This window comes from Panthera tigris, chromosome D3, assembly GCF_018350195.1.
Source record: "Panthera tigris isolate Pti1 chromosome D3, P.tigris_Pti1_mat1.1, whole genome shotgun sequence".
Taxonomy (NCBI): domain Eukaryota; kingdom Metazoa; phylum Chordata; class Mammalia; order Carnivora; family Felidae; genus Panthera; species Panthera tigris.
The window spans coordinates 29,722,928-29,747,531 of record NC_056671.1 but is presented as its reverse complement, the minus strand read 5'-3'; the positions used below and the strand labels follow the sequence as shown (position 1 = coordinate 29,747,531).

The window sequence follows — 24,604 nt, the reverse complement described above, 5'->3', positions numbered from 1 at the left end:
CTCCTCTCCTACTTGGTCAGCGATGACACCACCATCCACCCCAACCACTAACGGGGGTGCACCCTGGATTGCTTCCTTCCTATTACCTCCACCGCCCTTCACCCCCAACAATCCATGGAGTGTACCTGATAAGTCTAGACAATTTTCACCTCCCACCACCAAGCCACCAACCCTCTAGGCTCTGCTGTCCCCAACATCGGGCCCTCACTTCCTCCTGCTTTGAGGTCAGAGAGCAAGATGGAAACAACCAAGGAGGAAAAATGTTCTAGCCTAGGAGGACAAATAGACTTAGATACACCTGGGTTCAAATCTTCATCCTGCTTCCTGACCCTGTGTAACTTAAAATGAGACTTTACTTTGAAATATGTAGTATGTGCCTTTTTATAAACAGCAGAAGCATCCTCTGAGGGGTAGAGTAGACCCCTAATTAATCTTCCCCCATGTTCTGCTAATAATACTTTACACTTTATGTACTTATTTGTATTTTTTTAAGTTGTATCAGTCCCCTCCTCTGTGCCAGGCACTGCCAAGAGAGATATAAAAAGGGATATTGTCCCTGCCCTCAGGGTCTAATGAGGACTTCAGCCACAAGGAGAAATTTCAATCTAACATGCTCTGCTGGAGGAATATTGGATGTTGTGGAGCCCAGGAAAGGCTTCCCCTAGGACGGAACATTTGAGCAGAACCCTGAGTTCACAAACATCCCCCAGCAAGGGCGAGAGACAGATGTATAAGAGTCTCCAGGCAGTGGGCACAGAATCTACACAGAAGGATGGCCACCTCCAAGCATGCATGCCCGGGCTTCTACCCTCAGGGTGGGGTGAAGCTGGCATCTTGATGTGCTCAGCCAGGAGTGAGGGGTATTCCCAAAGGCCCATCTGGAAACCTGGTCCTCCTCTTAAAGGAGACAGGCTTGAATAACTGTCACTGGGCACAGAAAAGCCTTTTGCATTGTGTTAGGTCCTGATGGTGGAGCCGGCCCTACAAGGATGCCTGGGGCCTGGCTCTTTGACAGTCCCTTTAATTGTAGCTGTTAGGATGGGCATGCCAGGCATCTCTTGGTCCCCTCTGCAGTCTCAGGGCAGCACACCTCCCTGTAAGAAAACAAGCTGACATGGTTGATGGGCATCACCTGTGGTCTGCATATCCCAAGTCCACCCACCCAGCCCAGACAGTGCTGCTCCTAAGATCCCAGGACAATGTTCTCTCCAGAGCCTGACCCTCCCCAAGCCCTCAGGGAGGCCTGGGTGCAGTTCATCTGCACATGGTCAAGGTTGAGCTGGGTCTGAGCCAGACCCTGGCATACCCTTCATGCAATACAGTGAATCTTCATTTCTCCACAAAGCCCTGACCAAACCTGGAGTCCCCAGTCTTACCCAGGGAGTTGGTGTGGAAAGATCCTCTTCAAACCAGAGTTTTTCTGATCCCAGGGCCTCTGCCCCTGCTCCTGTCCAGCAATATCCCAGAAGGAGAATTTGTGGGATGATCCCCCAGTTCTGCACTCACCTAATCCTCTGATGGAGGGTCCAGCCCAGTTCCACACCTGCTCCTGCTAGGAAGTGGAGCGAGGCAGCAAAACTCCCTCCCCTCAGACACTGTGGGTGGTGGGTTGGGCCTGACCGATGCCCTTTCATCATTGCACTGCTTCCCAGTGGCCCACAGTAGTGCAACAGGGAAAGAGTGTCAGGCAGGCCTGCCAGCGCCTCTCCTGGTGGTGGTCGGTGAGGATCTGAGATCTGGAATGCAGGCCCACTGGGGTGGGGCCCCGAGGCCTGGGGGAAGGGTGCCCTCTGACCCTAGAGGCCCGGGCCTGGCCAGGATCTCAAGTTTCCATGGAGAAGGGAGTGAGCTGGGGAGGGAGGTGGGGGGAGGGGAGGGCCTGCAGGCCCAAGGGGCCTGGCCTGAGGAGGGTTGTGGTGTGGGGAAGGGGGGGGGGGGGTCCCCAAGGCTGGTCCCAGATGCTTTGACAATATCATTGCACTGCTTCTCAGAGCACAGTAGTGCAACCTCGTCAGAGCAGCTGGGGCCAGCAGGGGAGACCCGCATGGTCCCCAGTAAGTGCAGAGCGGGAAGCTCAACCGTGGGTGGGTGGGGCTAGAATCCCTGTTCAAGACCACAGGGAGGGGAAGAGGATTTCAACAGGGCTGCTGTCCTGGAGATAGTCAGAAGGTCTGGTACTTTCCCCAGGCACTCTCCACACTGCGGTGCGGGAGAAACCCCAGACTGAGGGGTAGCTCCAACCCAGGAGCGGGAGAGGACGGGAGAGGGGGTAAACACACAAAGGAGAGGGGCCCGCGCTCCACCGCAGTCCGAAGCCCACTCGTGCACGGAGCGAGGGTGGGTACACCCCGACGACCCTACTCCCTCACTCGACCCAGGGCTGCAAGAGAAGGAGGGTGGCCCCATTCCGATCCACGCGCCCCTGTCGGCTTACGCCCCCTTCCCTGGCCCCTAGTCCCCAACTCCGCTCCGTGTTCAGTCCTAAAGATTATCTGCCTGGAGGCCCAGAGCGAAGCAAAAGAACGAGGGGGGGCTTCCCGCCCTGCTGGAGTCCCCTGCGGAGAAGGCGCCAGGGATCCGGGCTGCGCCCCTCCGCACAGTCCCACCGGGTAGGGCCGCCCTGCCTGTGCTCTCCACCTCGGACCCTGCTACTCACGCGGCGGGACACACCTTTCGAACCAGGCCAGGTCAGGACGCGGAAGGTTAGCAGGAGAAAGGTCTTAGCGGTTGTTCGCTCCCCTCGTACCCATCAGGGCGACCCCGCACCTCGTGGCGCCCTCTTGCTCACCGGCTCCATCTTTAACCCGCTGACAGTCGGCGGGGCCCGGCCCCCGGCTTCTTAGCATAACGCCGCGCTCATTGGCCGGAGCCAACGCGGGGCTTCTCTTCCCGCACGCCTATTGGCTAAAACCGGAGCGATTTCAAAATAGCCTCCGGGCCTGCATTGGCCGGGCGCAGGCCAAGTCCCAGGCTCGGTGGTTTTAACAATGAGTACTACAAACACTTTCTCCTCATTCATAACTTATCAAAAGGAATTTTACCCGCCTTTTCTCGGCTCCAGTCTCCGCGAGTTTAGGAGCAGCGCCCGCGAGAGCTCTTGGAAGTCTGGGGCGGGGGGGGGGGCGTCCGCGCAGCTGAGCTCGCTGGGAAGAGGGCTGCGATCCTAAGAATCCTGAAACCCTGAAACCTGTGTCTAGCCTGCTGTGGAGCCGAGCTGCTTCGTTTTGCGTGCTCACATCCCTCCCTGTGTCTCCCGGATTTGATATTCAGCTGCATTGGGTTTCCCGGCTGGGTAGCTCCCCTCCCCACCAAACCCCACCTAATCGTCCTGCTTGACCAGAACGGGGTTTGCCTGAAGCAAGCCGGTTAGGTCTGAGCTTCAGAGATCCGGTCCTGGAGCCCAGGGAGCCTTGTGGATCTGTGGGAGGTATGGGGAAGTGGGTGTCGACCTGGGTACATTTTGTAGATAAGCATTCATTAAGTGCCTAACCGAGGCTGATGACCCAAAAGGATATACATTGGCCCTCACACAGCTGCAGTGTGTGTGTGTGTGTGTGTGTGTGTGTGTGTGTGTGTGTGTGTATGTGTGTATGTGTGTGTGTGTGTGTGTGTGTGCGCGCGCGCGCGTGTGTGTGTAGGCGGGGCGATGCTTAGGCTACATTGCTTCTGTCCCTTCCCATACCGCCCCCGCCCCCCCCATTTTATTCTCAGTCCAATGGCTGAGAGTAAATGTTTTTGAGGCAGGCAGAGCTGGGTTTGAATCTTTACCAACTTGCTGCCTCCTCTGCAAAATTAAGATGATAATTGAGCCTGCTTCAGGGTTGTTGCCAGGAGCAAATGAGATGCTGTGTAAATCCTTGGCCCAGCACCTGACAGTGTTCAATAAATGAGTGCTCTACTGCTACCGCAATTTAATTTTTGGTCTTGTCCTGCATTCTGTCTGAAGCTATCTTATATGCTCCCACAGCTTCAGCCTTGGTTCCCCAAGGATTCCTATGTGCTGTGCACTGTTTGATTCTGCTATTAATCTAGTTGTACTCCAATCCTGTCACAGGTCAGGTGGGTGATGGGAGAGGAGGTTAAACTTGTAGACAGTGTTTGAGAGGTTTGGCAGTGGAGGGGTCAGGAGCTCTGTGTTTGACCAGAGCAGGAGCTCATGGGTTGGGAGGGTGGAGAAGTAATGGTTCAGCACCTACATGTGACCCACCTCCCCTCAAGTCTCACAATTGGCTAGAGCTATTCTCCCACCCCCATAACGCCAACAGATTTCTCACCTGCAGTGTGCTCTGCCCACATTCCTCCAAGCCTCTTCCAACCAGTTGCCACTCCCAGCATCTCCTTGGGCTCTTGTATTCTCATTCAGGAAAAGTGTCACTCTCTACCCCCCAGCAGCTCCCTTAAACCCCTCCCCTCCTATATAAACAGCCACACCTGGGCCAAGTTTAGCAAATCCAGGAAGCCTGTAGTCTCCACCATAACCTCTAGAGGTCACCTACACACCAGCAAAACTAACTGTTCCCTTCATTAGGGCCCTCCTATTTATTGTTCCTGCCTTTAAGTTGCAATGTTTTGCTTGCCCAAATTGTGACTGTCCTTCCAGGAAGCCTTCTCAGATATCTGCAGGTAGCAGTTCTTTGTGGTTACTTTCCCTTGCAATATCTTTTGAAGTTCTGTAATCTCCTTGGGACCCTGGAAGGTTGTAATGGGGGCTAGAGATGCCCACATACCCAGGCAGGCTAGGGTGTGAGGGGTGCCATTTGCACCAAGAGTGAGGGAACTTGTGATGTTAATTTCCAACAGATGGGCAGTCTTGGCTTGGTGCTGAATCGAAGACAAATGTCAAGACTGCCACAAATGCTAGAGGAGACGTGCCAGGAGAACAGGGACCCACCTCAAGGGATGAGGGCGCTGGAGAACTTGTGCTTCATTCTAGCTGGCAGGCAGTGGGCCTACTGTTCATCCTGCTGAGGCCCTGGCCCTGGTCATAGCCCTTAACAGAAGATTGATGAAGCTCAGGGGCTAGGAAACTGGGGTCACTTGCTATTAGAGCATCTAAGGATAGAGAAGGGTGTTGTGATGGCCCAGGGCAGTGCTGGAGTACATGAAAGAGCATCAAGGTTTGGACAGGTTTAGCTGTCATTCCGTGCTGGAGACAAGGGGTTTTGCACTAAGGAAGAGATAGTGAACCAGTCAGGGAAGCTGGGTACCTCCTGGCCACCCCAAGGCTCACAGCAAAACACAATCACAGACTAACATTCTTTAATCACAAAGGCACTTGAAAACCCCTACAAACCCAAAGTCTCCACCAAGAGTGGTCCTGTAGATGCCCCACCCTTCTGCCCTCCATCCACCCATCCATGGCACTCAGAGTTCATCGTGACCTGCAGAGGAATCCACACTGGGTTTGATGAAGATGCCTTCCATGGCCTTCCACGTATTGTGTGTATTGGCACTGGACATACCATGCACTTCGTGCTGCCCACGGATGGGGCTCCCGTACTGCTCCCCGGTAACCGACAGGAACACGGAGGTGCCCACGTGCTGGAAGCGCACGGCAGCCTCTCGCTCCCAGTGCTGCCCTGAGCAGCGCACCGTCCACAGGTCCAGGTCGTCACCCTCACCGTCTTCCCCAAAGGCGCTCACCTCCTATGGGTGCAGGGGGCAGATGGACAGTGTTCACCACAGAAGTCACAGAGTCCCCTGTGGTCACTTGTCTGGCAACAACCTCACACCCAGAACACTGGGCCTTGGGTCCTTCCCTGTACCTTTCTGAGCTTAGCTTCCATAGCTGCAAAATGGGACACTACAACCGCCACTCCCAGCACCCAGTAGGCTCTCCCCAGCAAGGGCTTTTCAAATACACATCCACCCTACCCCATCTGTCTGCGCAGTGATCACAGGCCCCCGCATAGCTAAAGCCTCCTCCTCTCTCCATGTTCCCCTTCCTAACCTCTCTGAGACTCACTCAACATGATGTCCAACAACCCCTCACTCAATTTCATACTTTTTCTTCTGACAAGTCCCCTAAGCACTCAGTCCCTAACCCCACAAACCCCTCCCACCCCAACTCCACCCCTCTACCTCTCCCTCCCCAAGTTCCAGTGAACTCCATTGGAGCACAAGCTCTTCCCCAGGCCTGCAAAGCCGCTAGTCTCTCCTCTGTGGCCTAGAGGACTCCTACTCATCCTTCCTGACCCAGCCTGAGTTCCTCATCCCCTGCTGGCTTTCATGTTCCCCACCCCAAAGACCTTATGGATCCTCTTCCTGGGTCCAACTCACCCCCAGGAGAATAAGTTATCCAGCCTGATCTCTCTTCCTGTCAGTCGCCGGCAGAGGTAGTGCTCAGGCTCAGAGTCACTGAGAGGAGTCTAGATTCTGTCCCTGCACCCCCCCCTCCCCCCGCAACACAAGTAACCTCTCCCGGCCGGCCACTCACCTGGTTATTGGACAGCGGCGACGGAAAGTGGTGCGTGTGTAGGTTTTTACCGGTGAGCACGTGCGTGAGCCGAACCGCCTGCCCGCAGCGCACCGGGGACCCACGCGGGCACCCGCCCTCCGAGCCGCCACGGATCCGCCAGTAGCTATTGGCGTCGTCAGACGCCTCCACGCCAGTCACCGACTGTTGGCCGCTGCCTGTGGGGCGACACCCCACCCCACCGCGAGGTTGCGGTCAACCTCTGAACTCCCTATACTTGACTCGGACTCCATAAACTTTCCCAACAACCTCAACCCTGGGACCCCAAGGGCTCACTCCCAGCCCCAATCCCTGGCCCTTGGTCTCTGGCTGAACTCTCAAGTCCCTTAGCCTGCAGCTCCTGGACGACCCTCCTCGCTCCCAATATCCCAACGACCCCCTTAAAACCGCCGGTCCTTGTCCCCCTGGGCCCCCAGCAACTTCAGGCGGCCAGTGAGGCTCCCTGGTGACACCCAGACCAATGGCTCTGCAGACTCCCCACGACCACCCAGCCTTCAGACTCCCAGCCCCGGGCTCCGCCCCCTGACGATGCCCCATTCACGGGCCTCTGCGCACCGGATCCGTATTTGATATCGTGCGAGTGCAGCCGCACCCTGTGCTGCGTGTTGAACAGCTTCAGCACCGACCCGCAGGTCACGAGCCCCGCGCCGGTCTTGGCGGCACCGCTGCCTGGCACCAAGAGAGTCAGCAGCAGCCCTACAAGCGCCGGTCCGGCAGCTCGGCCGCGGCCCGCGCTCCACATCGCCCCGGCCGAGCTCCGGCAGCTCGGGCCCATGGGACGCTTCCGTCTCCGCCATCGGCCAATGACAGAGGCACTGGAGGCAGCCAATCGCCAGCCAGCACGGCTCTCCGCCTGCACTGCCATTGGGTCGGCATGGAAGGGACTCGCCCCTAGCTTTCCAGAGAGGCAACTGGGGAGGGGGCTGGAGACACGAGGAGGGTTTTGATTGGTCCACGCTTCCGAGGACCCACCAATGAATGATGCCTAGGGAAGGCTGGTGCGGCGCCAAGTGGTAGGAGAGAAGCTGGGGAGTCGTGCTGTAGGTGAGGGCGCCCCCCCCCCCCCCCCCAGCGGCCGCTGAGACCCTGGACACCAGGCTGGAAATCCAAGACCCTGCGGGTACGTGTTCACAAAGCCCTTTGATCTTGGATCTTCGGGCTTCAATCACGATCTTTCCTCTCGGACTCTTTGTCCTCAGCTTCAGCGTCTTGAGGTTGCCGGACCACTAGATTTTGTGGTTACAAGGTCGATGTATCTCAGATATTGGATCACTTGGCTCTTCATTCCCTGGAACCCGGGATTAGTTAATCCCCCAGTTACTCGGTCATTGCCTTCCTGACAATGGGTCACCTCAGTCTCTGGACTTTGTGGGTTTTTAATTCCTCTGACCACTCACTTTTTCCAGGGCAGAATCACATGGTCATTCGACTATCGGGCAGCAGAGGGCAGCAGAGATCTGTGGTATTGAAGATGATAGGTTCTCTCACCAGGAGACCCCAAGGTTTCTTAGGAAATAAGAGCCCTGGCCAACCAAGTGACTTTGGGAAATAAGTGTAGGTAACCATGTGTCCCAGGTTTCTGACACGAGTGGGTCCCAGTCTCACTGCCTTCTCAGAGGGCTGTCAGCTGTCTTCAAGGGGGAAAACTTATATGACTATTTATTCATTTGTGGAACATTCTTATCTTGACTTAACTCCCTGAGCTAGGGGCCACTGGGGAACTGGCTCTGGGCTGCATTGCTCAATGGGCTGACTACCCATGCACTTGGGGTGCAACAAAGCAGGGATAAAAGTTTATATTTAATTAAATCATTCAGAATTTTGCGTTCAGAAAGTCCAGAATAGAGCCATTTTAATTATAGAAACATGTTATTTGGGGGTTTTCATGTTTAATATTGTTTCTATTTTGAATTACATATGGTATAAGACACTTGATTCTTTCAGGGTTTAGGGTGTCTAAGTTGCTAAAGGTATGCCCTGGCATTGGCAGACCCTGCCCTTGAGGGGCCTCCACTCCAGGGTGGAGGGGCTAGAGTGTAATCTGGGAAGCAATGAAAATATCCTCTTGGATACCAACAAGCATCTCAGACTTATTATCTCTAAAGCAGAATTCTTGGTCTCTTCTTTCAAACTGCTCCCTCTCCCTAGAGGGAGTCTCAGTAATGGTACCTCCATCCCCTCCCGCCACCCCCACCCCCCCCACCGTTTGGGACTTATCTTCAGTTGCTCTCTTTACCGCATACCTAGCATCTCATCCAACACATATTGGTGGCTCTAACTCTAAAACAGATTGTGAAGCATCTCTCCTGCATTCCTTATCACCACCCTAATCCAAGCCACCCCATCCCCCCTCCAGATATTGACCACTGCCTCTTAACAGATTTCTGTCTTTCCATCGCTCCAGCCCCTCCAAGTCATTCTCCAACAGGGAGAATATATACCTTTTTATACCTTAAAAAGCATATATCAGAGGGCACCTGGCTGGCTCAGCAGTAGAGCATGTGACTCTTGATCTCAGGGTCATGAGTTCAAGCCCCAGTTGGACATGGAGCCTACTTAAAAATAATAAAAATAAAAAATCAGGGGCGCCTGGCTGGCTCAGTAGGTGGAGTGTGTGACACTTGATCTCAGGGTTGTGAGTTTGAGCCCCAGGTTGGGTGTAGAGATTACTTAAAAATAAAATCTGAAAAAAAAAAAAAAAAAAAAAAAGCATATATCAGATCATGCCAGGCACCTGCTGAAAGCTGCCAACAGCTTCCCACTGCAGGTAAGACCAGAGGGTGGTTAGGACACAGCAAGCAATCTCCCCGACAGGCAAAGACAGAATTCCAAGTACAGCAGAGACCCAAGAACTGGAATAGGAGAAACCAACATGGCTCTCCATCAACTTTCTCAGAGCTTCATGGCTGGAGCTGTTCTCTTTCCCTGCTCCCCACTGCATACCGCCTTCCGCAGCTGGCAGATGCTCAGGGCTGACTATGGTGTCTCCACAGACTTCTGCTTTCCAGCCACAGTTTGTCTTCAGGTTCAGAAAAAAATCTGATCTGCTTCACTTGGTTCCAGGGACTGCTCAAGGTGAAATCAGCTATGGATGGGGAGGAGGGGTAGTAGCTGGTCTCCAAATATGGCTACTAACAGTTCCTTCCATCCCTGTAAGCGTAAGCTGCTTCTCTCATTAACACATGGACTCCATTTTCCCTCCCCTTGAATCTGGGCAGGCATTGCCATTCGCTTTGACCAAGAGAATGGCACAGAAATGCTGTTTTGGGGCTTCTGAGCAAAGCTGCAAGAGGACCAGTGGTTCTCGATTTGTCTCTCTAGGAAGCCAGCTGCTGCACCGTGCTGTAAGGAAGTGCAGGCCAGAGGACTGAATGAATGGTTAGGGGCCTTGGGGAGATCCTAGAGGGGGAGAGGCCATGTGGGATGTTCTGGTCTCAGCCATGTCCCCAGCTAAAAGCAGCCACACAAGAAACTATCTCCACCACTGCCAGCTGAGCCTGCCAACCACCAGCATCAGGAAAAATGATGACTTTGTTTGAAGCCACTTAAGCCTTGGAGTGGTTACATAGCAACAGATACCTGATACAGATACAGGAGCTAAAGTCAGATGTCTTTAGCACAGTGTACCAGTGGTTCCCAAAGGGGCTGCTCCCACTCCAGGGACATTCCCTAGACATGTGCCTCTGAGGCCAGGGTGGGTGTATGTTCTTTTTCCCTTGAGGACTTGGCAGAGAGACCTGGAAAGCTGGCAGGTTTCATGCCAGCTGCTATCTCTGAGAGCCCTAGGGCTCCCCTCCCGGTTCTGTCCTACAGACAGGATTTCTTGCCTCTCCAGAGGGGGGTGGGTCGGGGGGAGATGCTCCACACTGTCCACCCTTGTTTTTAGCACTCAGTGCAAACTGCACCAGAATTTCCCAGTCTATGCCAGCATGCCTGGCTGGCTCAATTGGAAGAGCATGTGACTCTTGATCTCGGGGTTGTGAGTTCGAGCCCCAGGTTAGGTGTAGAGATTACTAAAAATAAATAAACTTAAAAAATAAAAATCTCTCAGTCCACCCCAATTGCAAGCTCCTAGGGCAAACACCTGACTGGCCTAGCTTAGAATAGGGATGTGTCAAGAGGGCTAGTCAACTGTGGCCAAGTGATATGGCAAAAAGGTACAAAAATGTTGTGGCCTGACACTGTGGTGGCCTCAGGGAATGGGCCTTATGAGTTGAGCATATGCCCTAAAAGATCCTTGCCACAAGAGATCTCTGGAAAAATGGGTCCCTGATCCACCAACTTAGGACCCCGGTTGCTCTGACTGGCAGCAGAGCAGGTCTTTCTCCTTGAACCACAGGGCATGGGTGTGGTATGGAAGCTCCTCCCTGACTGGCTCCAGAGAAGCTCTGCAGTGGCTGTGTCTTCACACATGGAGTGCTGAGCGTGGTCAGGCTTGGTTGAGCAGACTTGGGCTCTATACGCCCAGGTGGGACCTGTGTGATCTGTGTGAGCAGGTGGCTCACACCTCCCCCATATCCCTGAAACAGCAGCCCACACAGCGAGTCAGAGTGGAGCATCTTCACATGTTCTTTTGACAGGGTGGAGGGGAAAGAGGTTGAGCGGTTCCCTAGGTGAAGATGCCTGAACAGTGGAACAAAATGGCTGCCCTGGGAAGGCAGAGAGAAGACAGGTTCTGAGCTGGTAGCACAGGATGGCCAGAAGCCCCAGAAGAACCTTGGAGATGAGACCTGCCAATCACAGCACCAGCCATGCCCACAGACCCTTCCAGAGAAAGCTGTCTGGCCAGGGGCACTACTGAAAGGGTAGTCACATGGCCAGCCTGGAGCAGCCAATCCACAGCTTGACAGACCGTGAGCCCCCATGTGACCCCATGTGACAGACCGTGAGCCCCCATGAGCCCCCATGTGATCGATCCATAGTTTGGATCCTCCAGATTCAGGAGCTGGGAGCTGGGAAATACAAATTAGGAAGACAGGTAGGCATGGGAATATCAGGAAAGGGAGGATGCATGGTTCCCCAATAGGAACATGAGGGTGTGGCACAGCAAAGGTAGCAGGTTGCTGCCCTGGCAGAGGAGGAGCTCTCTGGAAGCAGGAACCACAATGCTCAGGAGCCATTAGGAAAATGCACCATGAATCCTAAGAGGCTTGAAGAGTCAGGAAGGTGCACACTGGGGCAGAGAAGAACCATAAGCAGACACTTGTGTTCAAGCATGCATGTGAGGTGAGGGGGGCGGGGGGTCAGGGTATGGCCAGCTGTCATGAAGGCTGGCTGTGGCCAGGCCTGCGGGAGGTGTTACTTCAGGCGCAGGTGCTCAGTCATACGGAAGTGGGGCTGAAATCTCCAGACAACAAAACTGTGCTCCATCAACACAGACTTTATTTCTCCCTCTGGCTTTCCTGATAAGCCAGCAGAGCTCCTCGTGGGCATTCAGACCACCCTGACCTCTGCTCAGGGCAAGGGCCGGGGGGGGGGGGGGCTGCAGCACTCCATTGGAGCAAGAGGATGAGCAGGGAATCAAGCACTGGGTGCAACTCATAGGCCTCACAGAGCATGACTGTGGCCCACATCTCTGGAGTCACTGCTGACATCGGGCTCCACTTGAGACTCGGGAGAGCTCTGGGGTTTGCCCTTGTCCCCAAAGAAGTCATCATTCTTGTCCTCGTCCTCTTCCTCCTCATCACCTTGACTGTCCATGTCTACAACTTCCTGACACAGATGGGAGCCCCTGTCTGTGCCAGTGAACATGAAGGGCCTGGGCTCCTCCTGGCTCTTGGGCTCCTTCTCCTTGAATGTAGTATCCTCCTGAGTTGGGAGGAGCTGAGGGTCCAGCAACTCACTGTGGAGAGTGGGCTCTGTGTCCTCCTGATTCTTTTGGGTGGACAGCTCAGGCAGCGTGGAGGGGGACTCCGTGTTGCTCCGGGGCGCCCCCTGGTGGGCAGTGCTGCGGTGGGCGGTGCCGCGGTGGGAGTCGTGCTGGGACGCTTGTCTAGACAGCTGTCGGGCCCACTCTGCCTCCTCCAGCTTGCGCAACAGGCAGTTCCAGTTGATCTTTGAGGACAGGCAGATTTGGGAGCCCTTCACTTTCTTGAAGCCCAGGAGGAGGTCCACGAGCGTCTCGGTGACAGGGAAGGAGATGAAGCCTAGCTGCTTGGAAAGGTTCTTCTCGAATTTGTACTTGCAGATGAGCAAGGACACGACCTGCTCCACCAAGTAGTTGATGAGCTCCTGGTACAAGGGGTTGGAGAGGTGGGATATGGTGGACTTGGATGAGATGGAGGGCAGTGGCTTCTTCTTCATGAACTTGTAACTGGGGCTCTAGTGCAATAGCCGGGGAGGGAAAAGGAGACACGTCATGCCATTCCTGATGCCTCAGGATGCCCCTCACACCCGAGCACCCTCCATCCACATCACCCACACAGATGCCACGCTTGTTGCACTAGTGTTATGGCCTTGCCACATCTGCTATCCTGTCTCAATCAGCAGCTGAGCCCTGGTCCTGCATGTGGGCCACACCCTCACACTTACCACACTGTTCCCACACTTGACCAAACCGGTCAGGCCTGGGGCCAGGCTGGTGATGTCAGTCACAGTGCCACCCAAACTGGAGCGTGGATAACCTGGGCTCTGGTAGATTGTCCCCCAGACCAAGGTTCAGAGGAAGGAAGCCTGCCTCGGCCTTGATGGGTGAGATGAAGGTCAGGGGCTGTGCTGGGGGTCTACCAGGGTGAAGCCACCTATGTCTTCTCTGTACTCTTTCTGAGCAACTCCCTCTCAGCAAACACACTGGAGGATCCTAGGTTAGTGGGAGCACAGGTAGCTGGGCCTAGGATGTGGGGCCCCACTCTGGGCTTAAGCTGCTGTCTACAAGGGACAGGACCCTCCCCACATAGAAGGGCCCCTCAGATTCACAGGCAAACATTACAAAAAGACCCAGAATAAAATCTTGGCTTTATTCATCTTCAACAACACCTGACAGTAACCAGGCCAGGATTTCTGCTTCCAATCAGTTCGTCCCCGGCTCAGGTGGTTTCCACAGTGCAGGGCAAGATACCTGTGATGGTGGCTAAGGGTGGTTGCTGAAGGAACCCTTCCCTAAACCCCCTTGTCCCACCCTTGAGGTCACCTCTGGATACAGTGAAGCAGATGGGGAGAAGCTTCTTACTGAGGAGGCAAGTGGTGAGAACACGGGGAGGTGGTGGGAGACGTGAGGGGAGAGGGAGATGAGAGGAACTGTGCCCTGGGTGGTGGGCTGGGTCTGGCTGGAGGGCCCTTCAACCACGATCCCAGGGGCAGGCAGGGTGAGGTGCAGGCTCCACCAGGGCTGGGCCTTCTGGCTGAAGCTCAGGGACCCTGAAGTAGGTATGGATGGTGTCTGTATTTCAGGGTCCTGGCCAGGCACCTCCTGTCTGCGGTGGGGTGAGGGGACCTTGGGTTCTTCTGTGGGTGTTACCTTGAGCCTGAGTCTGGTGGCCACTTGGGCACTGGACATGGGGGAACCACCTTCCTTGGGCTTGGCCTGTCCTCTGCTCTTGGTGCTCTTTCTGCGAGCCATCTTGGGGCTGGAGTTTCTGGTGGGTAGCATATCATAGGGCTCCTCCTCATCAGTGGGTGTGGCTAGCTTGGAGCCTGGCATGGAGTCAGAGTTGGGCTCTGTTGCGGGCTCCCATTCTGATGGGAAGAGAGGGCAGCCATCATGGCGGCGGGCACCACGGAGCTTGTCCACAGCCTGGCTGACCACACTCTGCAGGGCAGGGAAGAGCTGGTGCTCAGCCAGAAAGTCCAGAGTCCGATGGGGCTCACGGAATGAACAGTAGCCAGGCAGGTCAAAGGATGCTGGCTGGCTCAACAATGACTTGATCTCCTTATTAAACTCTTGCTTGAGGCAGATCAGTTCCTGTTCTCCAGGGCCCAGCTCTGATGTTTGAGGTGTGCCTGAGCTTGAGCCCAGCTGGCCTGAGAACCAGGACAGAGGCGGCTCCTGGGTCCACTGGCTGCTGGCATGGCTGTCCAGTGAATCCCACAGCAGGGAATCCCTCTGGAAGCAGGACTGATCCAGGCCTTTCTGCAGAGAGAGGGGGACTTTCAGGGGCAGCCAAGCCAGGCCTAACCCTAGCCCTGGGTTCTGGACTGGGGTCCATCCCGCCTACCCTGTGCCATGGCCCTGGATCTCACCCCTCTGTTCTCCAGCTTCAGCAGCCGTTTGAGGTTCTTCTCCAGCAAAAGTTTGTCCCTCATGGGTGGCAGTGAGCCCATGCCATGGGTGCCCAGGTCACTGTCCTGGCTGTGGGATCCCAGCCAGCCAGCTGTGAGGCTGTTATGGGAGTCAGACATGGAGCTAGAGCAGGATGGGTAGTTGTTGGGACATCCAGTGCAGAGGCTGGGCCGGACACGGTGCCGGTGCATGGTACTGAGGCTAGGCTGGGCACGTACCCGCCGCCTACCCCTTGGTATCTCTATTGGGTCCTGCACCTCCACCAGTGGCACCCCAGCCTCTGTCTTCATGGTGGTCATGCGCTCAGTGGCCTCCTCCACCACCGTCTGTAGGCTGTCCAGCACCTGGCCTTTGACAAGGAAATCCAGGAAGTTACCGAAGGGCCGAGGGTCCCTTGGGTTTTGTTGGTGGCCACGGAGCCCTGAACTGTCTGTGAGAGTGTACCTCGATGGTGGGTGTGGCATGTGGCCCAGCTTGGAGACTTGTCCCATTTCCAGGAACAGTGGCTTCTTAGGCAGCTGCACCAGAGCAGACAGGCATCATGTCATATAGGGCATGGATGCTCCACAAGGAGTAGGGGGTTTCCTGGAGGTCCTCCTAGGGCACCAGGAGCTGGGTGGGAGTGGGCAGTGGAAGGCACTGTGTGTGTGTGTGTGTGTGTGTGTTTTGTTTTTTATAAAATTTATTGTCAGGAACTATGTTTTAGAGTCAGGAAGTTTCTAGGTCTGGACCCTGGCTCTGCCACTGCAGGTTGTGACACCATAGGCATGATGGCCCCTCTTGAGGTCCAATTTCCTCTTCTGCAAAGTGAGGCTTGATTTCAGGTCATCCTAACGCTTCCCTGACACATACATTTCACATATATAACATGTGGCTAGAGAGTCAGAAAGCCCACTTCTGCCCTCACACAGGGCAGGACAGAAATGGGCAATCACAAACCCCTTTGAGCCCTACTTGGGTTCCTCACCTGTCCTTAGAGCAGACCAGTCCTGTCTCCACTGCACAGACCACCTGTAGTCCTGAACCCTCGGCTCCCCATGGCTGTTTCTGAAACTTTGAGCCTTGGGCCCTGAGTAGACTCCATGCTTCCACTCTGGAGTACCAGTCTACCAAGCTCCTCCCCAGCTGCTGGAGGTCAGGGGACACAGTGAATGAAGTTTGAGGGTGACTAGGGCCCAGCAGGGGGTGAGAGGAGTGGTCAAGGTGATAAGGATGTCACTACCAGGCCCAGAGAGGAGGTCAACAGGCACTGAGAAAGGGGGGCTGTGGTCTGGGGTGCTGGAGCTGGCGGGGAACATTTTGGGGGTCTTAAAGTCAGGGTCCTGCCAGACACACTTACCCGGGCCACGTAAGTGGTGTGGCCGGCCTCATCGTCTGCCAAGTATCCTGAGTGATGGCGGCAACTGGTCATGGTGAGGGTGAATTGCTGTCTGCCTCCTCTCTCTCTGGTTCCGAAGCACAGCCACGGATTCCTCTCTGCGCCTGGCGGGGAGATGGTGTGAGGGTCTCCCTAGGCCTCAATGAGTCCGACTCTCCCTTCGTCTGTCAGCCACTGTGTCAGCAATCCCCGGATCCGCAGGTTCCTCGCTCCCCTTACCCCACGTCCTTCACATGTCGGGCCCTTCCTCTGCTCGGAATTCCCTGGGTGTCTGCACACGGTCCGTCCGTGTCCAGAGTCGTCGGGGCTGAGGTCCCCAAGGATGTCCGCATACTGTCTCTGACCATCTCTGGGCCTGGATGTTTCCGACCCTCCCTCCTCCTAGACCCCGGAAGCCCTGTTGTCTGCCCCTGGTTCAGAGCTGACCCGCTCACCAGAGTCCGTGCCTCGCTCAGTGCCAGTCAATATAGCCTGGGCCCACTCCAGGGAGGCGACACAGAGCTCTGGAGTTGGCCCATGTCAGCAGGGCTTGCTCATTTACATGCTACGTCCTGATTGGTTCGCAATGCTGTCTAATTCCGCCACAATGGTTGAGGGCGGGACCCAGGCTGGCCCCTCCCCCACTTCCTCTGAATTTGCCTTGCCCATATTCACTGTGGGAGATTCAGGGGTTGCTTCCGACTGTTCCACGTAGGAGACTGGGCACCTGAGGGAAGCCCTAAGGGTCAAAGCCACAGTCTCCTCTGGTGACACAAGCACTTTCCTCCTGGGCCTCCTGATCCTTTCTAGGGTCCTCTCCTTGCCCAGTGTGGGGGAACCCAGGAGAGTCTTCAGCCCTCTCCCTCTGCAGTGTCCCTGAGCACAATGGTAAGAGTCCCGGCTCTAAGTCACAGACCTAGCTTCAATTCCTAGCTCTACTGTTTCCTCCCAGTGTGACTCAACCTCTTGTCATCTGCTGCTCCTCTGTAAACAGTTGAATGTTCTTCCATATGAGAATATAGAGATTAAATCAAATCTGCATACAACACACCTGACACCCCAATAAGAGCCCTGTGTATCTTTACCTCCTTTCCCCCTCTGCCCAGTAAACTCCTCCTAATGTCCCCCCCAGGTGTCACCTTCCAAGAAGGCCTGCCACCCTCAACAGAATTACCAAAAAAACCCATTCTAGGCTCTGCTACAAGGTATTGTTACTCATTTACCATATGGTGCTCCTTGGGGGTAGGAACAGAGGCACACACCCCTAATCTCTAATATTTCTAATACCAGTAAGTGCTCAATAAATGTCAGTTTCCTCTTTCCAATCTGCTTACCCTCAAGGGCTGTGGTCTTTTCAGGATCAGCTTCCCAGTGGAGAAAGATAGTTTAAGTCCAACAATTCAATAATCACAACTCAACACAATAACCCTTATGCCAAGAGGTTGATAAGGGCTCTATGAGGCCTCTGATCCATACAATGTCCCACAAGGAACATATTATTTGTTATCTCAAATTCAGCTCTGCCTTCTCTGCCCCTGACCCAGGGGGCTGCTAGGGTCTAGAGGACCAGGGTAGACCCAGAGCTTTGGAGGTCAAGTCGCAGCTCCACTACTGGCAGGGTCACTTTGGGCAAGCCACTTTTCCCCTCTGAGCCTCAGCTTCCTCATCGGCAAAACAGGAATAACATTACCAATCTCATGGGCTGGAGACAAATGCTGCACTTTCCATTGGGAAAAGAAACACAGCCACATCACAATGAAAACTCTGTCAACCATGGTGACTATATAGTCATCAGTAAAGAAAGCTTTTCTGCACCACCAAGGAAAAAAATGAGATTATGAATGTAAAAGTTGTATCCTGGCACAGAGCTCAATTGGGGCAATCAAGGACTAATGCTTCCTCAAATGAAGCCATTGTTATACACGTTTTGTTTCATTTTCTTACTTAGAACGTTCTTTCTAGAATGTTTTTTTTTAAACCTCCTCTTAGAAAAAAAATCACCAAAGACAAATAGGCAGTTGAAAAAGTTCATAGTCACTATCAAAAAAATGAAACACTACAAGAATGGGATAACACTGATGTGATCATTATCTTCTCAAAACAAACAAAAACTTTAGGGTGGGGGAGAAAAGGAATTGGGTTTGTTTATTTGCTTAGAAAAATGCTGGAGAGACACTATCTAGAAAGTTAACAGTAGCGACTTTAGGGAAGAGTAAGAGGTTTTTTTTTTTTAATAGGGTTTTTTTTTTCTGTATTTTTCATATTAAATATAATTTTTGCAGTTACCGAAAGTTCCGCGTTGCAATAAATCCGGCGGAGCGCGCTGTGTGGTCCAGAGGATCGTTGCAGGGCCACATTGAGACCGGTAGGTGGCGAGAACAAAGGCGAAGTGCAGCTGCGTGAGGGCTTGCGCTTCAGGGCGGAGCCTCCGACTGCGTCTAGGGGTGGGGCCTGGGTCCAGTCCTCTAGGGTCCGGGGCAGTCCGCGGAAGTGTCTATGGCTGGACCGCGCGTGCGCCTCGTGGTCACCGCAGATGACTTTGGTTACTGCCCGCGGCGCGATGAGGGCATCGTAGAGGCCTTCCTGGCAGGAGCTGTGACCAGCGTGTCCCTGCTGGTCAACGGCGCAGCTGCGGAGAGCGCAGCGGATCTGGCCCGCAGGTGAGTGGCGGACCCCTCCAGGGTCGGGGCTGGCTTCGGGAGCCGCCGCCCCGCGGCAGCCAGTTCTCCCGCTCGCGCTCCGCCTGCAGGCACAAAATCCCCACGGGCCTTCACGCCAACCTGTCCGAGGGCCGCCCCGTGGGCCCGGCCCGCCTAGGCGACTCGTCGCTGCTCAGCCCCGAAGGCTTCTTCCTCGGCAAGATGGGATTCCGGGAGGCGGTGACGACCGGAGGCGTAGCTTTGCCCCAGGTGCGGAGGTGCGGCTGCAGGAAGATGCTCGAAAGGATCCCCAAGGCTCCGCCCTGAGGGTACCGTGAAGCCTTTAGTGGCAGGAGCTGGCGATGGATGTTTCCCTAGTTCAAACGAGCAATCACACGGAGGCACCTGGAGGGAACCCTCCTTGGTAGCTGCTCCGGGACGTTCAAGGTGCCTGTCATCCTCTCTCTCCAGGTGCGGGAAGAGCTGGAGGCCCAGCTGATACGCTTCCGAGAATTACTGGGCGGGGACCCCACTCACGTGGACGGGCACCAGCACGTGCACGTGCTCCCAGGTGGAGGGCATTGTTCCCTGGAAGGGGGCTGCGGGTGAGAGGTGGTCCCAGGTAGTAGGAGGTGCTACTTCCTGACTCCATCCCGCCCGCAGGCGTGTGCCAGGTGTTCGCAGAGGTGCTGCAGGCCAATGGGGTGCGCTTCACAAGGCTGCCGGTGGAACGTGGGGTGGGCGACCGCGCGTGGCTCGAGGCCCCCGCGCGTGCCTTCGCCTGCTCGGTGGAGCGCGACGCCCTGGCCGCCGTGGCCCCCTTCTCCCGCTACGGCCTACGGTAAGGCCCCCCGCCCCCTATCCCGTATCCTAGTGAGCCCGGCCGGCAGTTCACCTGACAGCTGTGTCCGTTCCTCATCGTTGAAGGCGGTCAGGCGTCGACTTAGGTTGCCCCCGTCCCAGATCTGTCCAGTCACAGGCCTAGCCCTGCCCATCACATAGTCCTGCTGCACCCTGCATGCCCCTGATGCCCCGACATCCACAGGTGGACGGATGCCTTCGTGGGCCTGAGCACCTGCGGCCGGCACATGTCTGTTCATCGTGTATCAGGAGCACTAGCACGGGCCCTGGAAGGCATACCCACGGGCCATACCCTGACAGCTGAGCTGATGGCACACCCTGGCTACCCCAGTGTGCCTCCTGCCGGCGGCTGTGGTAAGGGTCCCGATGCCTTTTCCTGCTCATGGGAGCGGCTGCATGAGCTGCGTGTCCTCACCGCACCCACACTGCGGGCCCAGCTTGCACAGGACGGAGTACAGCTCTGCGCTCTCCACGACCTAGATTCCAAGAGGCCTGGGGAAGCCACTCTGAAAACCTTCCTGGAGCGCTCCCCGCCATGACCCCGATAGCCAGCCAAACATAAACACCCGTTAGTACACAAAAAGGGGACCAGTGTCAAGCCCTGGGACATCCTAGAACCAGGCTGAGAGCCAGGGTCCAGTAACATACTTCCCTGGGCAGGACCCTGTCACATCTGTGTCCAGGTCCTCATGGCTCAGAATGGTGGCCAGAGCTTTGGCAACCCATCTTGGCTACAGATGACATCTGGGCCTGGGGCCTGCCAAGCATTTGGTGCCCTTCAAGTTGTCATGTAAGTTAGCATCTTCCTTGTCCAGATGTAGTAGAGATCACTGTATTAATAAAATATTTGTCTTGTAAACTTGGATGGTTTATAAACTGTGCCCATAAAACGTTTGCAGACACTTAAGGCAAAAGCAACTCAGGGCCCAAACCAGGTCATTATTCCAGAGTAGATATGCAAAACATACTCCACATTTGGGAGGAAGGGGTTTGGGAGAAGAATGTCTCACTTCTTGCCTACTTTTGGGGAGATACTATAATCTCAAATTTTATTTAAAAAGTCACCTGTTCCAGGCACCTGGATGGCTCAGTTAAGCATCTGACTCTTCATTTCAGCTCAGGTCATGATCTCAGGGTTGTAAGATTGAGCCCCAAGTTAACACCTAGCGTGGGAGCCTGCTTAAGATTCTCTTTCTCTCTGCCCCTCTCCTGCTCTCAAGTGTGTGCACGTGTGCTCTCTCTTAAAAAGTCACTTGTTCTAAACAAGCAGTCCTTTGCCATCCTAGGGGCAAATAAAAGGAGGTCCTGCAAGCCTGTTTAATATTCTCCAAGAGGAACCGTCTATGGAAATGGGATCCTGGACTCTTCACTGCCTGGTGATGTGTGCATGCCCCGTCACTGGGGTTCATGTGTCTCGGATCAAGGAGATGCAGGGAGCAGATGGGGAAGGTGGTAGGGAGTTCTTGGGAGCACAGTCCTGCCCGGCTCTAGAGTGTTGAAAGGCAGATGGAACGATGATCCTGTTTCATTTAATCTCAGGTAATAGTGCCTATGTGCAAGGAACGACGTCCTCGTTTTACAGACCTAGGAGTGGCAGGACTTTGAAGCTGCCTGTACGTTTTTTCACCATGCAGTGTCAGGCAAGCAATCAGGTGCCTAAAGAGCTCTCTCTTGGCCTGGGCTGCCTTGAGGGATGTACAGCTTTCTTTGAGAGGTGAGGGTGGGATCTTGCTCCTCCTTTCTGCTGTCCGGATCCTACATCTCTAACCCTTGACTGTGGCTTCACGCTTTTCTTTCCTGGTTTCATCTTCTACTCTAAACTTCCCTTGACCATGATTCTTCCAGCAACAGGCCCTTTCCTCCATAGCTGTGAAGTGGAATCCCTTAGCCCCTCCAATTGCCTTGCCTCAGTGTACTGGGGTCTGGCCACATTCCTGCAGGCTGCTGGCCAGAGCTGGTAGGGGTGGCCTGAAGGCAACCTATTGGCACAGAAGCTCCCTTGAGGGAGGTTCTGCTATTTTGAGAAGAGGAGGCAGTTGGCTGTGTGGCTCTGAGGCTGAGGACAGAGGTATGGGTGGACAGGAGAGAGATTTGGGATCTGCACAGCTAAAGCTGTGGAGTCACCCAGAGAGGGAGAGAGGGGTGATCAGAGATAAGGGCCCAGATCAGCCCTAGGGACCATGAGGGTTTAACAGTGGAGAGGAGAGAGGCTGTGGCCAGGAGACAGAGGTCTACTTCAGAAGGGGTGGGAAAGTGATAAGGCAGAAGGCTGCAGGCAGACCAGGCCCACTGTGGGGCTGGTCACTAGCACCCCACTGGGGAGATGGGGTATTCCTTATGTCAAACCTGCTGTGCACTGGGTGGCTTGGACAAGGGGTTTACTGTTCTCTACCCATCAGTCATGTATGGAAGGTCTGCTCTGGGCCAGGCAGGACTGGGTGCTCAGATTGCCTAGCCTGTGTGGAGCTCACAGTCTGGCACATACATGGGCTTAGCTGGCTGGACTGCGGTGGGAGAGAGGGGGGAGGAACACAAAGTAGAGTGTGGGGCCAAAGTGGGGCTCCTAACCCAGCCAGGCCTGCTCAGAAAACGCTCTCTGGAGGAAGTGACTTCCTTCTTTGGGCCTTGGTTATGGGCCTCCATCCACCATTGGGCAGTCCTTTCCACTCTGATCCTCTGAGGCGTGTATGGTGTCCCCAGGAGCCCTCCTGCAAAAACATGTCCCAATCACCCAGGGAACAGCCATTTAGCAAGTACCACCTGAGCCAGGCCACCTTCAGCTCTGCTCCTCCGGTTGGTGCCACTGCCCCACACTGCGTGAGGGAGGCAGGGAGAAGAGGAAGAGCCAGTGCAAATGGGGCAGGAAGAACTAAGACCAGTCTGGCTTTGCCTTTGATGGGGTCAGGTGGCTGCCCTGCAGAGTGGGGCACAGAGGTGCTACCAAATGAAGAGAGTAGGCTGAGAGGCTGACAGCCTGTGGATTGTGCGATGAGGAAGTCCTGGGGCCCTTGCCAGGGAAGCCTCAGGAGGCTGGCCAGGGGCTGACAGAAGCCAGGCTGCAGTGGGCACAGGAGTGATGAAGTAGATGCATATTTTGAGCTGAACAATTAATACAGGAGTGAGGAAGGCAAGAAAATGGTGGCTCCAGAGTTGAGGAAGTTGAGCGAAGGTCCTGTAGCACTCTGGTTTTGGGAAAGGGGTGGGGACTGTGGCTGTGTCTGGGGTCCAAGAACCTGAGTGATGGAATGTAACAGGCTCTGGAGCCAGACTGTAAAAACACAGGCCACGTGTCCTTGCCTGTCACTGAACTTTGGTTTCTTCCTCTGTAAAAATAGGGATAATGGTGTCCATGGGGTTGTCTTAAGAGTCACAAAGGATAAAGTCTTAAGAGGCAGCAGAGTTGATCACCCTGTTGATGATCAAGGGAAAGGACTAGCTCCTTGCTTGCAGGTAAAATGACACTCCAGGAAGGTTCCTCCTGGACACCTGCAGATGTAGCTGACAGGGCAGGTCTGGTATCAGCTTGTGTCAAATTCCCAAGGGGACTTAGGAGGCCTTGGAGGCAGGTTTCTGGCTGGGATGGTTCAAGGAAATGGCCTAGCCTCACCCTCAGGTGCACCCTCATTTAGTTCAGTGAGGTTGAACAAGACAGCCACTCTCTAGGGGCCTCAGTCTGCTCCTCTGCTAAATGTACATAATACCACTCTCTCGGGACTGACAGATGAACTGAAGTGATGCATATACAGAGGCCACTGTCCCTTCCCCTGACACCCAATGGGTCCTTCCACAGGCCCCAATGGCCTGGATTTCAGCTTTTTCTGCTTCCCTCGTGGAAAGACCACACACCTGTGAGTGCCTCTTCTGGAAAAGCTGGGCATGGGGAGAGAGGAGCAGGCAGAAGAGCCTAGGCCCTGGCCACCCCTTCCCCATCTCCAAGAACATAGGCCCCTGGCTCTGCCCACCCCCAGTAAGGAAGAAACCCACAAAACCAAACCAGTGTCGGAGAGCATTTTTATTAAGGGCAGCAGAACGGGATTGCAGCATCTTAGAAAGCCTATTCTCTGCCGTTGGCAGGGAGTGGGAGGGAACCCGGCGCACTTCGAGGAACCCAGTGCTTGTGAATTCCTGAGTAGGCTCAGGTCAGTGGTGGCTGCTCGACAGCTCTCCCCTTCTCCAGAGGACCCAGCTGTTCGGTTGTGGAGCAGCCAGGGCTGTCCGCCAGCATGCTCAAAGCCTGCCCTGGGGACTGCCAGTCTGGAGGGGGGCAAGCTGCCCAGGCCTGAAGGAGGGACCATCCCCTGCCTTGCTCTCCGAAGGCCAGGCCTCTGATGGGGCAAACCATGGGGTGCCATGCCAGGGCTGAGAGTCCCTGAGGGGCTGCTAGCTTTAGCAAAGGTATCCTTCTGAGCACAGAAGTGAGAGGGCAACAGGCAGGCAAAGCTACGCTGGTAGAGATATGAAACAATGGGACAGTTTCCAAGAATGGCAATATTTCTGGATTCAGAGAAGCAATGAGAACAAATGGTGGCTTATTTGGATAGCTTCTGACAGAATTTGGCATTTTATTAACAAATCTGTGTGTGAGTGAAATGAAGTCCATTATCACCTTTCTGCTAATGAAGAGACAGATGTGGAAACACTGGCCCGGTGCTCCTGCCTTCCTGGGCCCACGGGAGTCTCCAGAACCTGCCCTGGCGCACCTAGGACTGAAGAAGCCAAGTTCATTGCCACACTGCAGGGGCCATGCACCTGGACAACTAAACAACGTTCTGCTGCCTAACCTACCCATCACACCCACCTCTGCACAGGTAAAACCATCTTACAGGTCTGTAAGGCCCAGAAAGATCTCAAGTAAGAGAGCTAAAAACAGAAAGCCAGGTTTCTTTATCTTCCCCACAGGATCTAGTCGCCCCCCCCACCCCCCCCGCCACCTCCACCCAAGAGCCAAGAAGGGCAGCCGCCAGTGGCAAAAGAGGAGTTGGTGACACACGGTGTTTGGACCATCGGCTTCCTCTGGGTGTCAGTGACACGTATTCTCTATTTCAGGGGCAGTC

The 24,604-nt window shown here is 54.8% G+C and overlaps 3 protein-coding genes across 8 annotated transcripts in view; 1 reads left to right on the top strand and 2 right to left on the bottom strand.

Annotated features, from left to right (window-relative positions):
* Positions 1 to 5,242: 5,242 nt before the first annotated feature.
* On the bottom strand, positions 5,243 to 7,287 carry SDF2L1 (stromal cell derived factor 2 like 1). Its single transcript, XM_007091092.2, has 3 exons — positions 7,031 to 7,287; positions 6,437 to 6,633; positions 5,243 to 5,646 (listed from the first exon to the last, which is right to left on the bottom strand). Exons 1-3 carry the CDS (start codon positions 7,248 to 7,250, stop codon positions 5,365 to 5,367), a joined length of 699 nt encoding a protein of 232 aa, XP_007091154.2. The 5' UTR covers positions 7,251 to 7,287; the 3' UTR covers positions 5,243 to 5,364.
* A 4,552-nt stretch (positions 7,288 to 11,839) lies between these two features.
* The window catches only part of UBE2L3 (ubiquitin conjugating enzyme E2 L3), a 76,076-nt gene continuing 63,311 nt past the window's right edge, over positions 11,840 to 24,604 (bottom strand). For 2 of the 6 annotated variants that reach the window (XM_042963120.1, XM_042963119.1), the window contains exons 5-8: positions 16,033 to 16,175; positions 14,654 to 15,211; positions 13,932 to 14,543; positions 11,840 to 12,796 (exon numbers count right to left, since the gene is read on the bottom strand). In XM_042963120.1, the coding sequence (XP_042819054.1) occupies positions 12,023 to 12,796; positions 13,932 to 14,543; positions 14,654 to 15,211; positions 16,033 to 16,175 (2,087 nt within the window). In that variant the 3' untranslated portion in view covers positions 11,840 to 12,022. Of the gene's footprint in view, positions 12,797 to 13,931; positions 14,544 to 14,653; positions 15,212 to 16,032; positions 16,176 to 16,290; positions 16,477 to 16,505; positions 16,625 to 17,384; positions 17,730 to 18,336; positions 18,420 to 24,604 lie in introns of those variants that run through there. The other 4 variants (XM_042963121.1, XM_042963124.1, XM_042963122.1 and 1 more) reach the window with 4 other exon arrangements.
* On the top strand, positions 18,507 to 20,409 carry YDJC (YdjC chitooligosaccharide deacetylase homolog). Its single transcript, XM_042963125.1, has 5 exons — positions 18,507 to 18,710; positions 18,800 to 18,959; positions 19,161 to 19,260; positions 19,353 to 19,530; positions 19,735 to 20,409. The coding sequence occupies exons 1-5, from the start codon at positions 18,547 to 18,549 to the stop codon at positions 20,087 to 20,089; spliced, it is 957 nt and encodes a 318-aa protein (XP_042819059.1). The 5' UTR covers positions 18,507 to 18,546; the 3' UTR covers positions 20,090 to 20,409.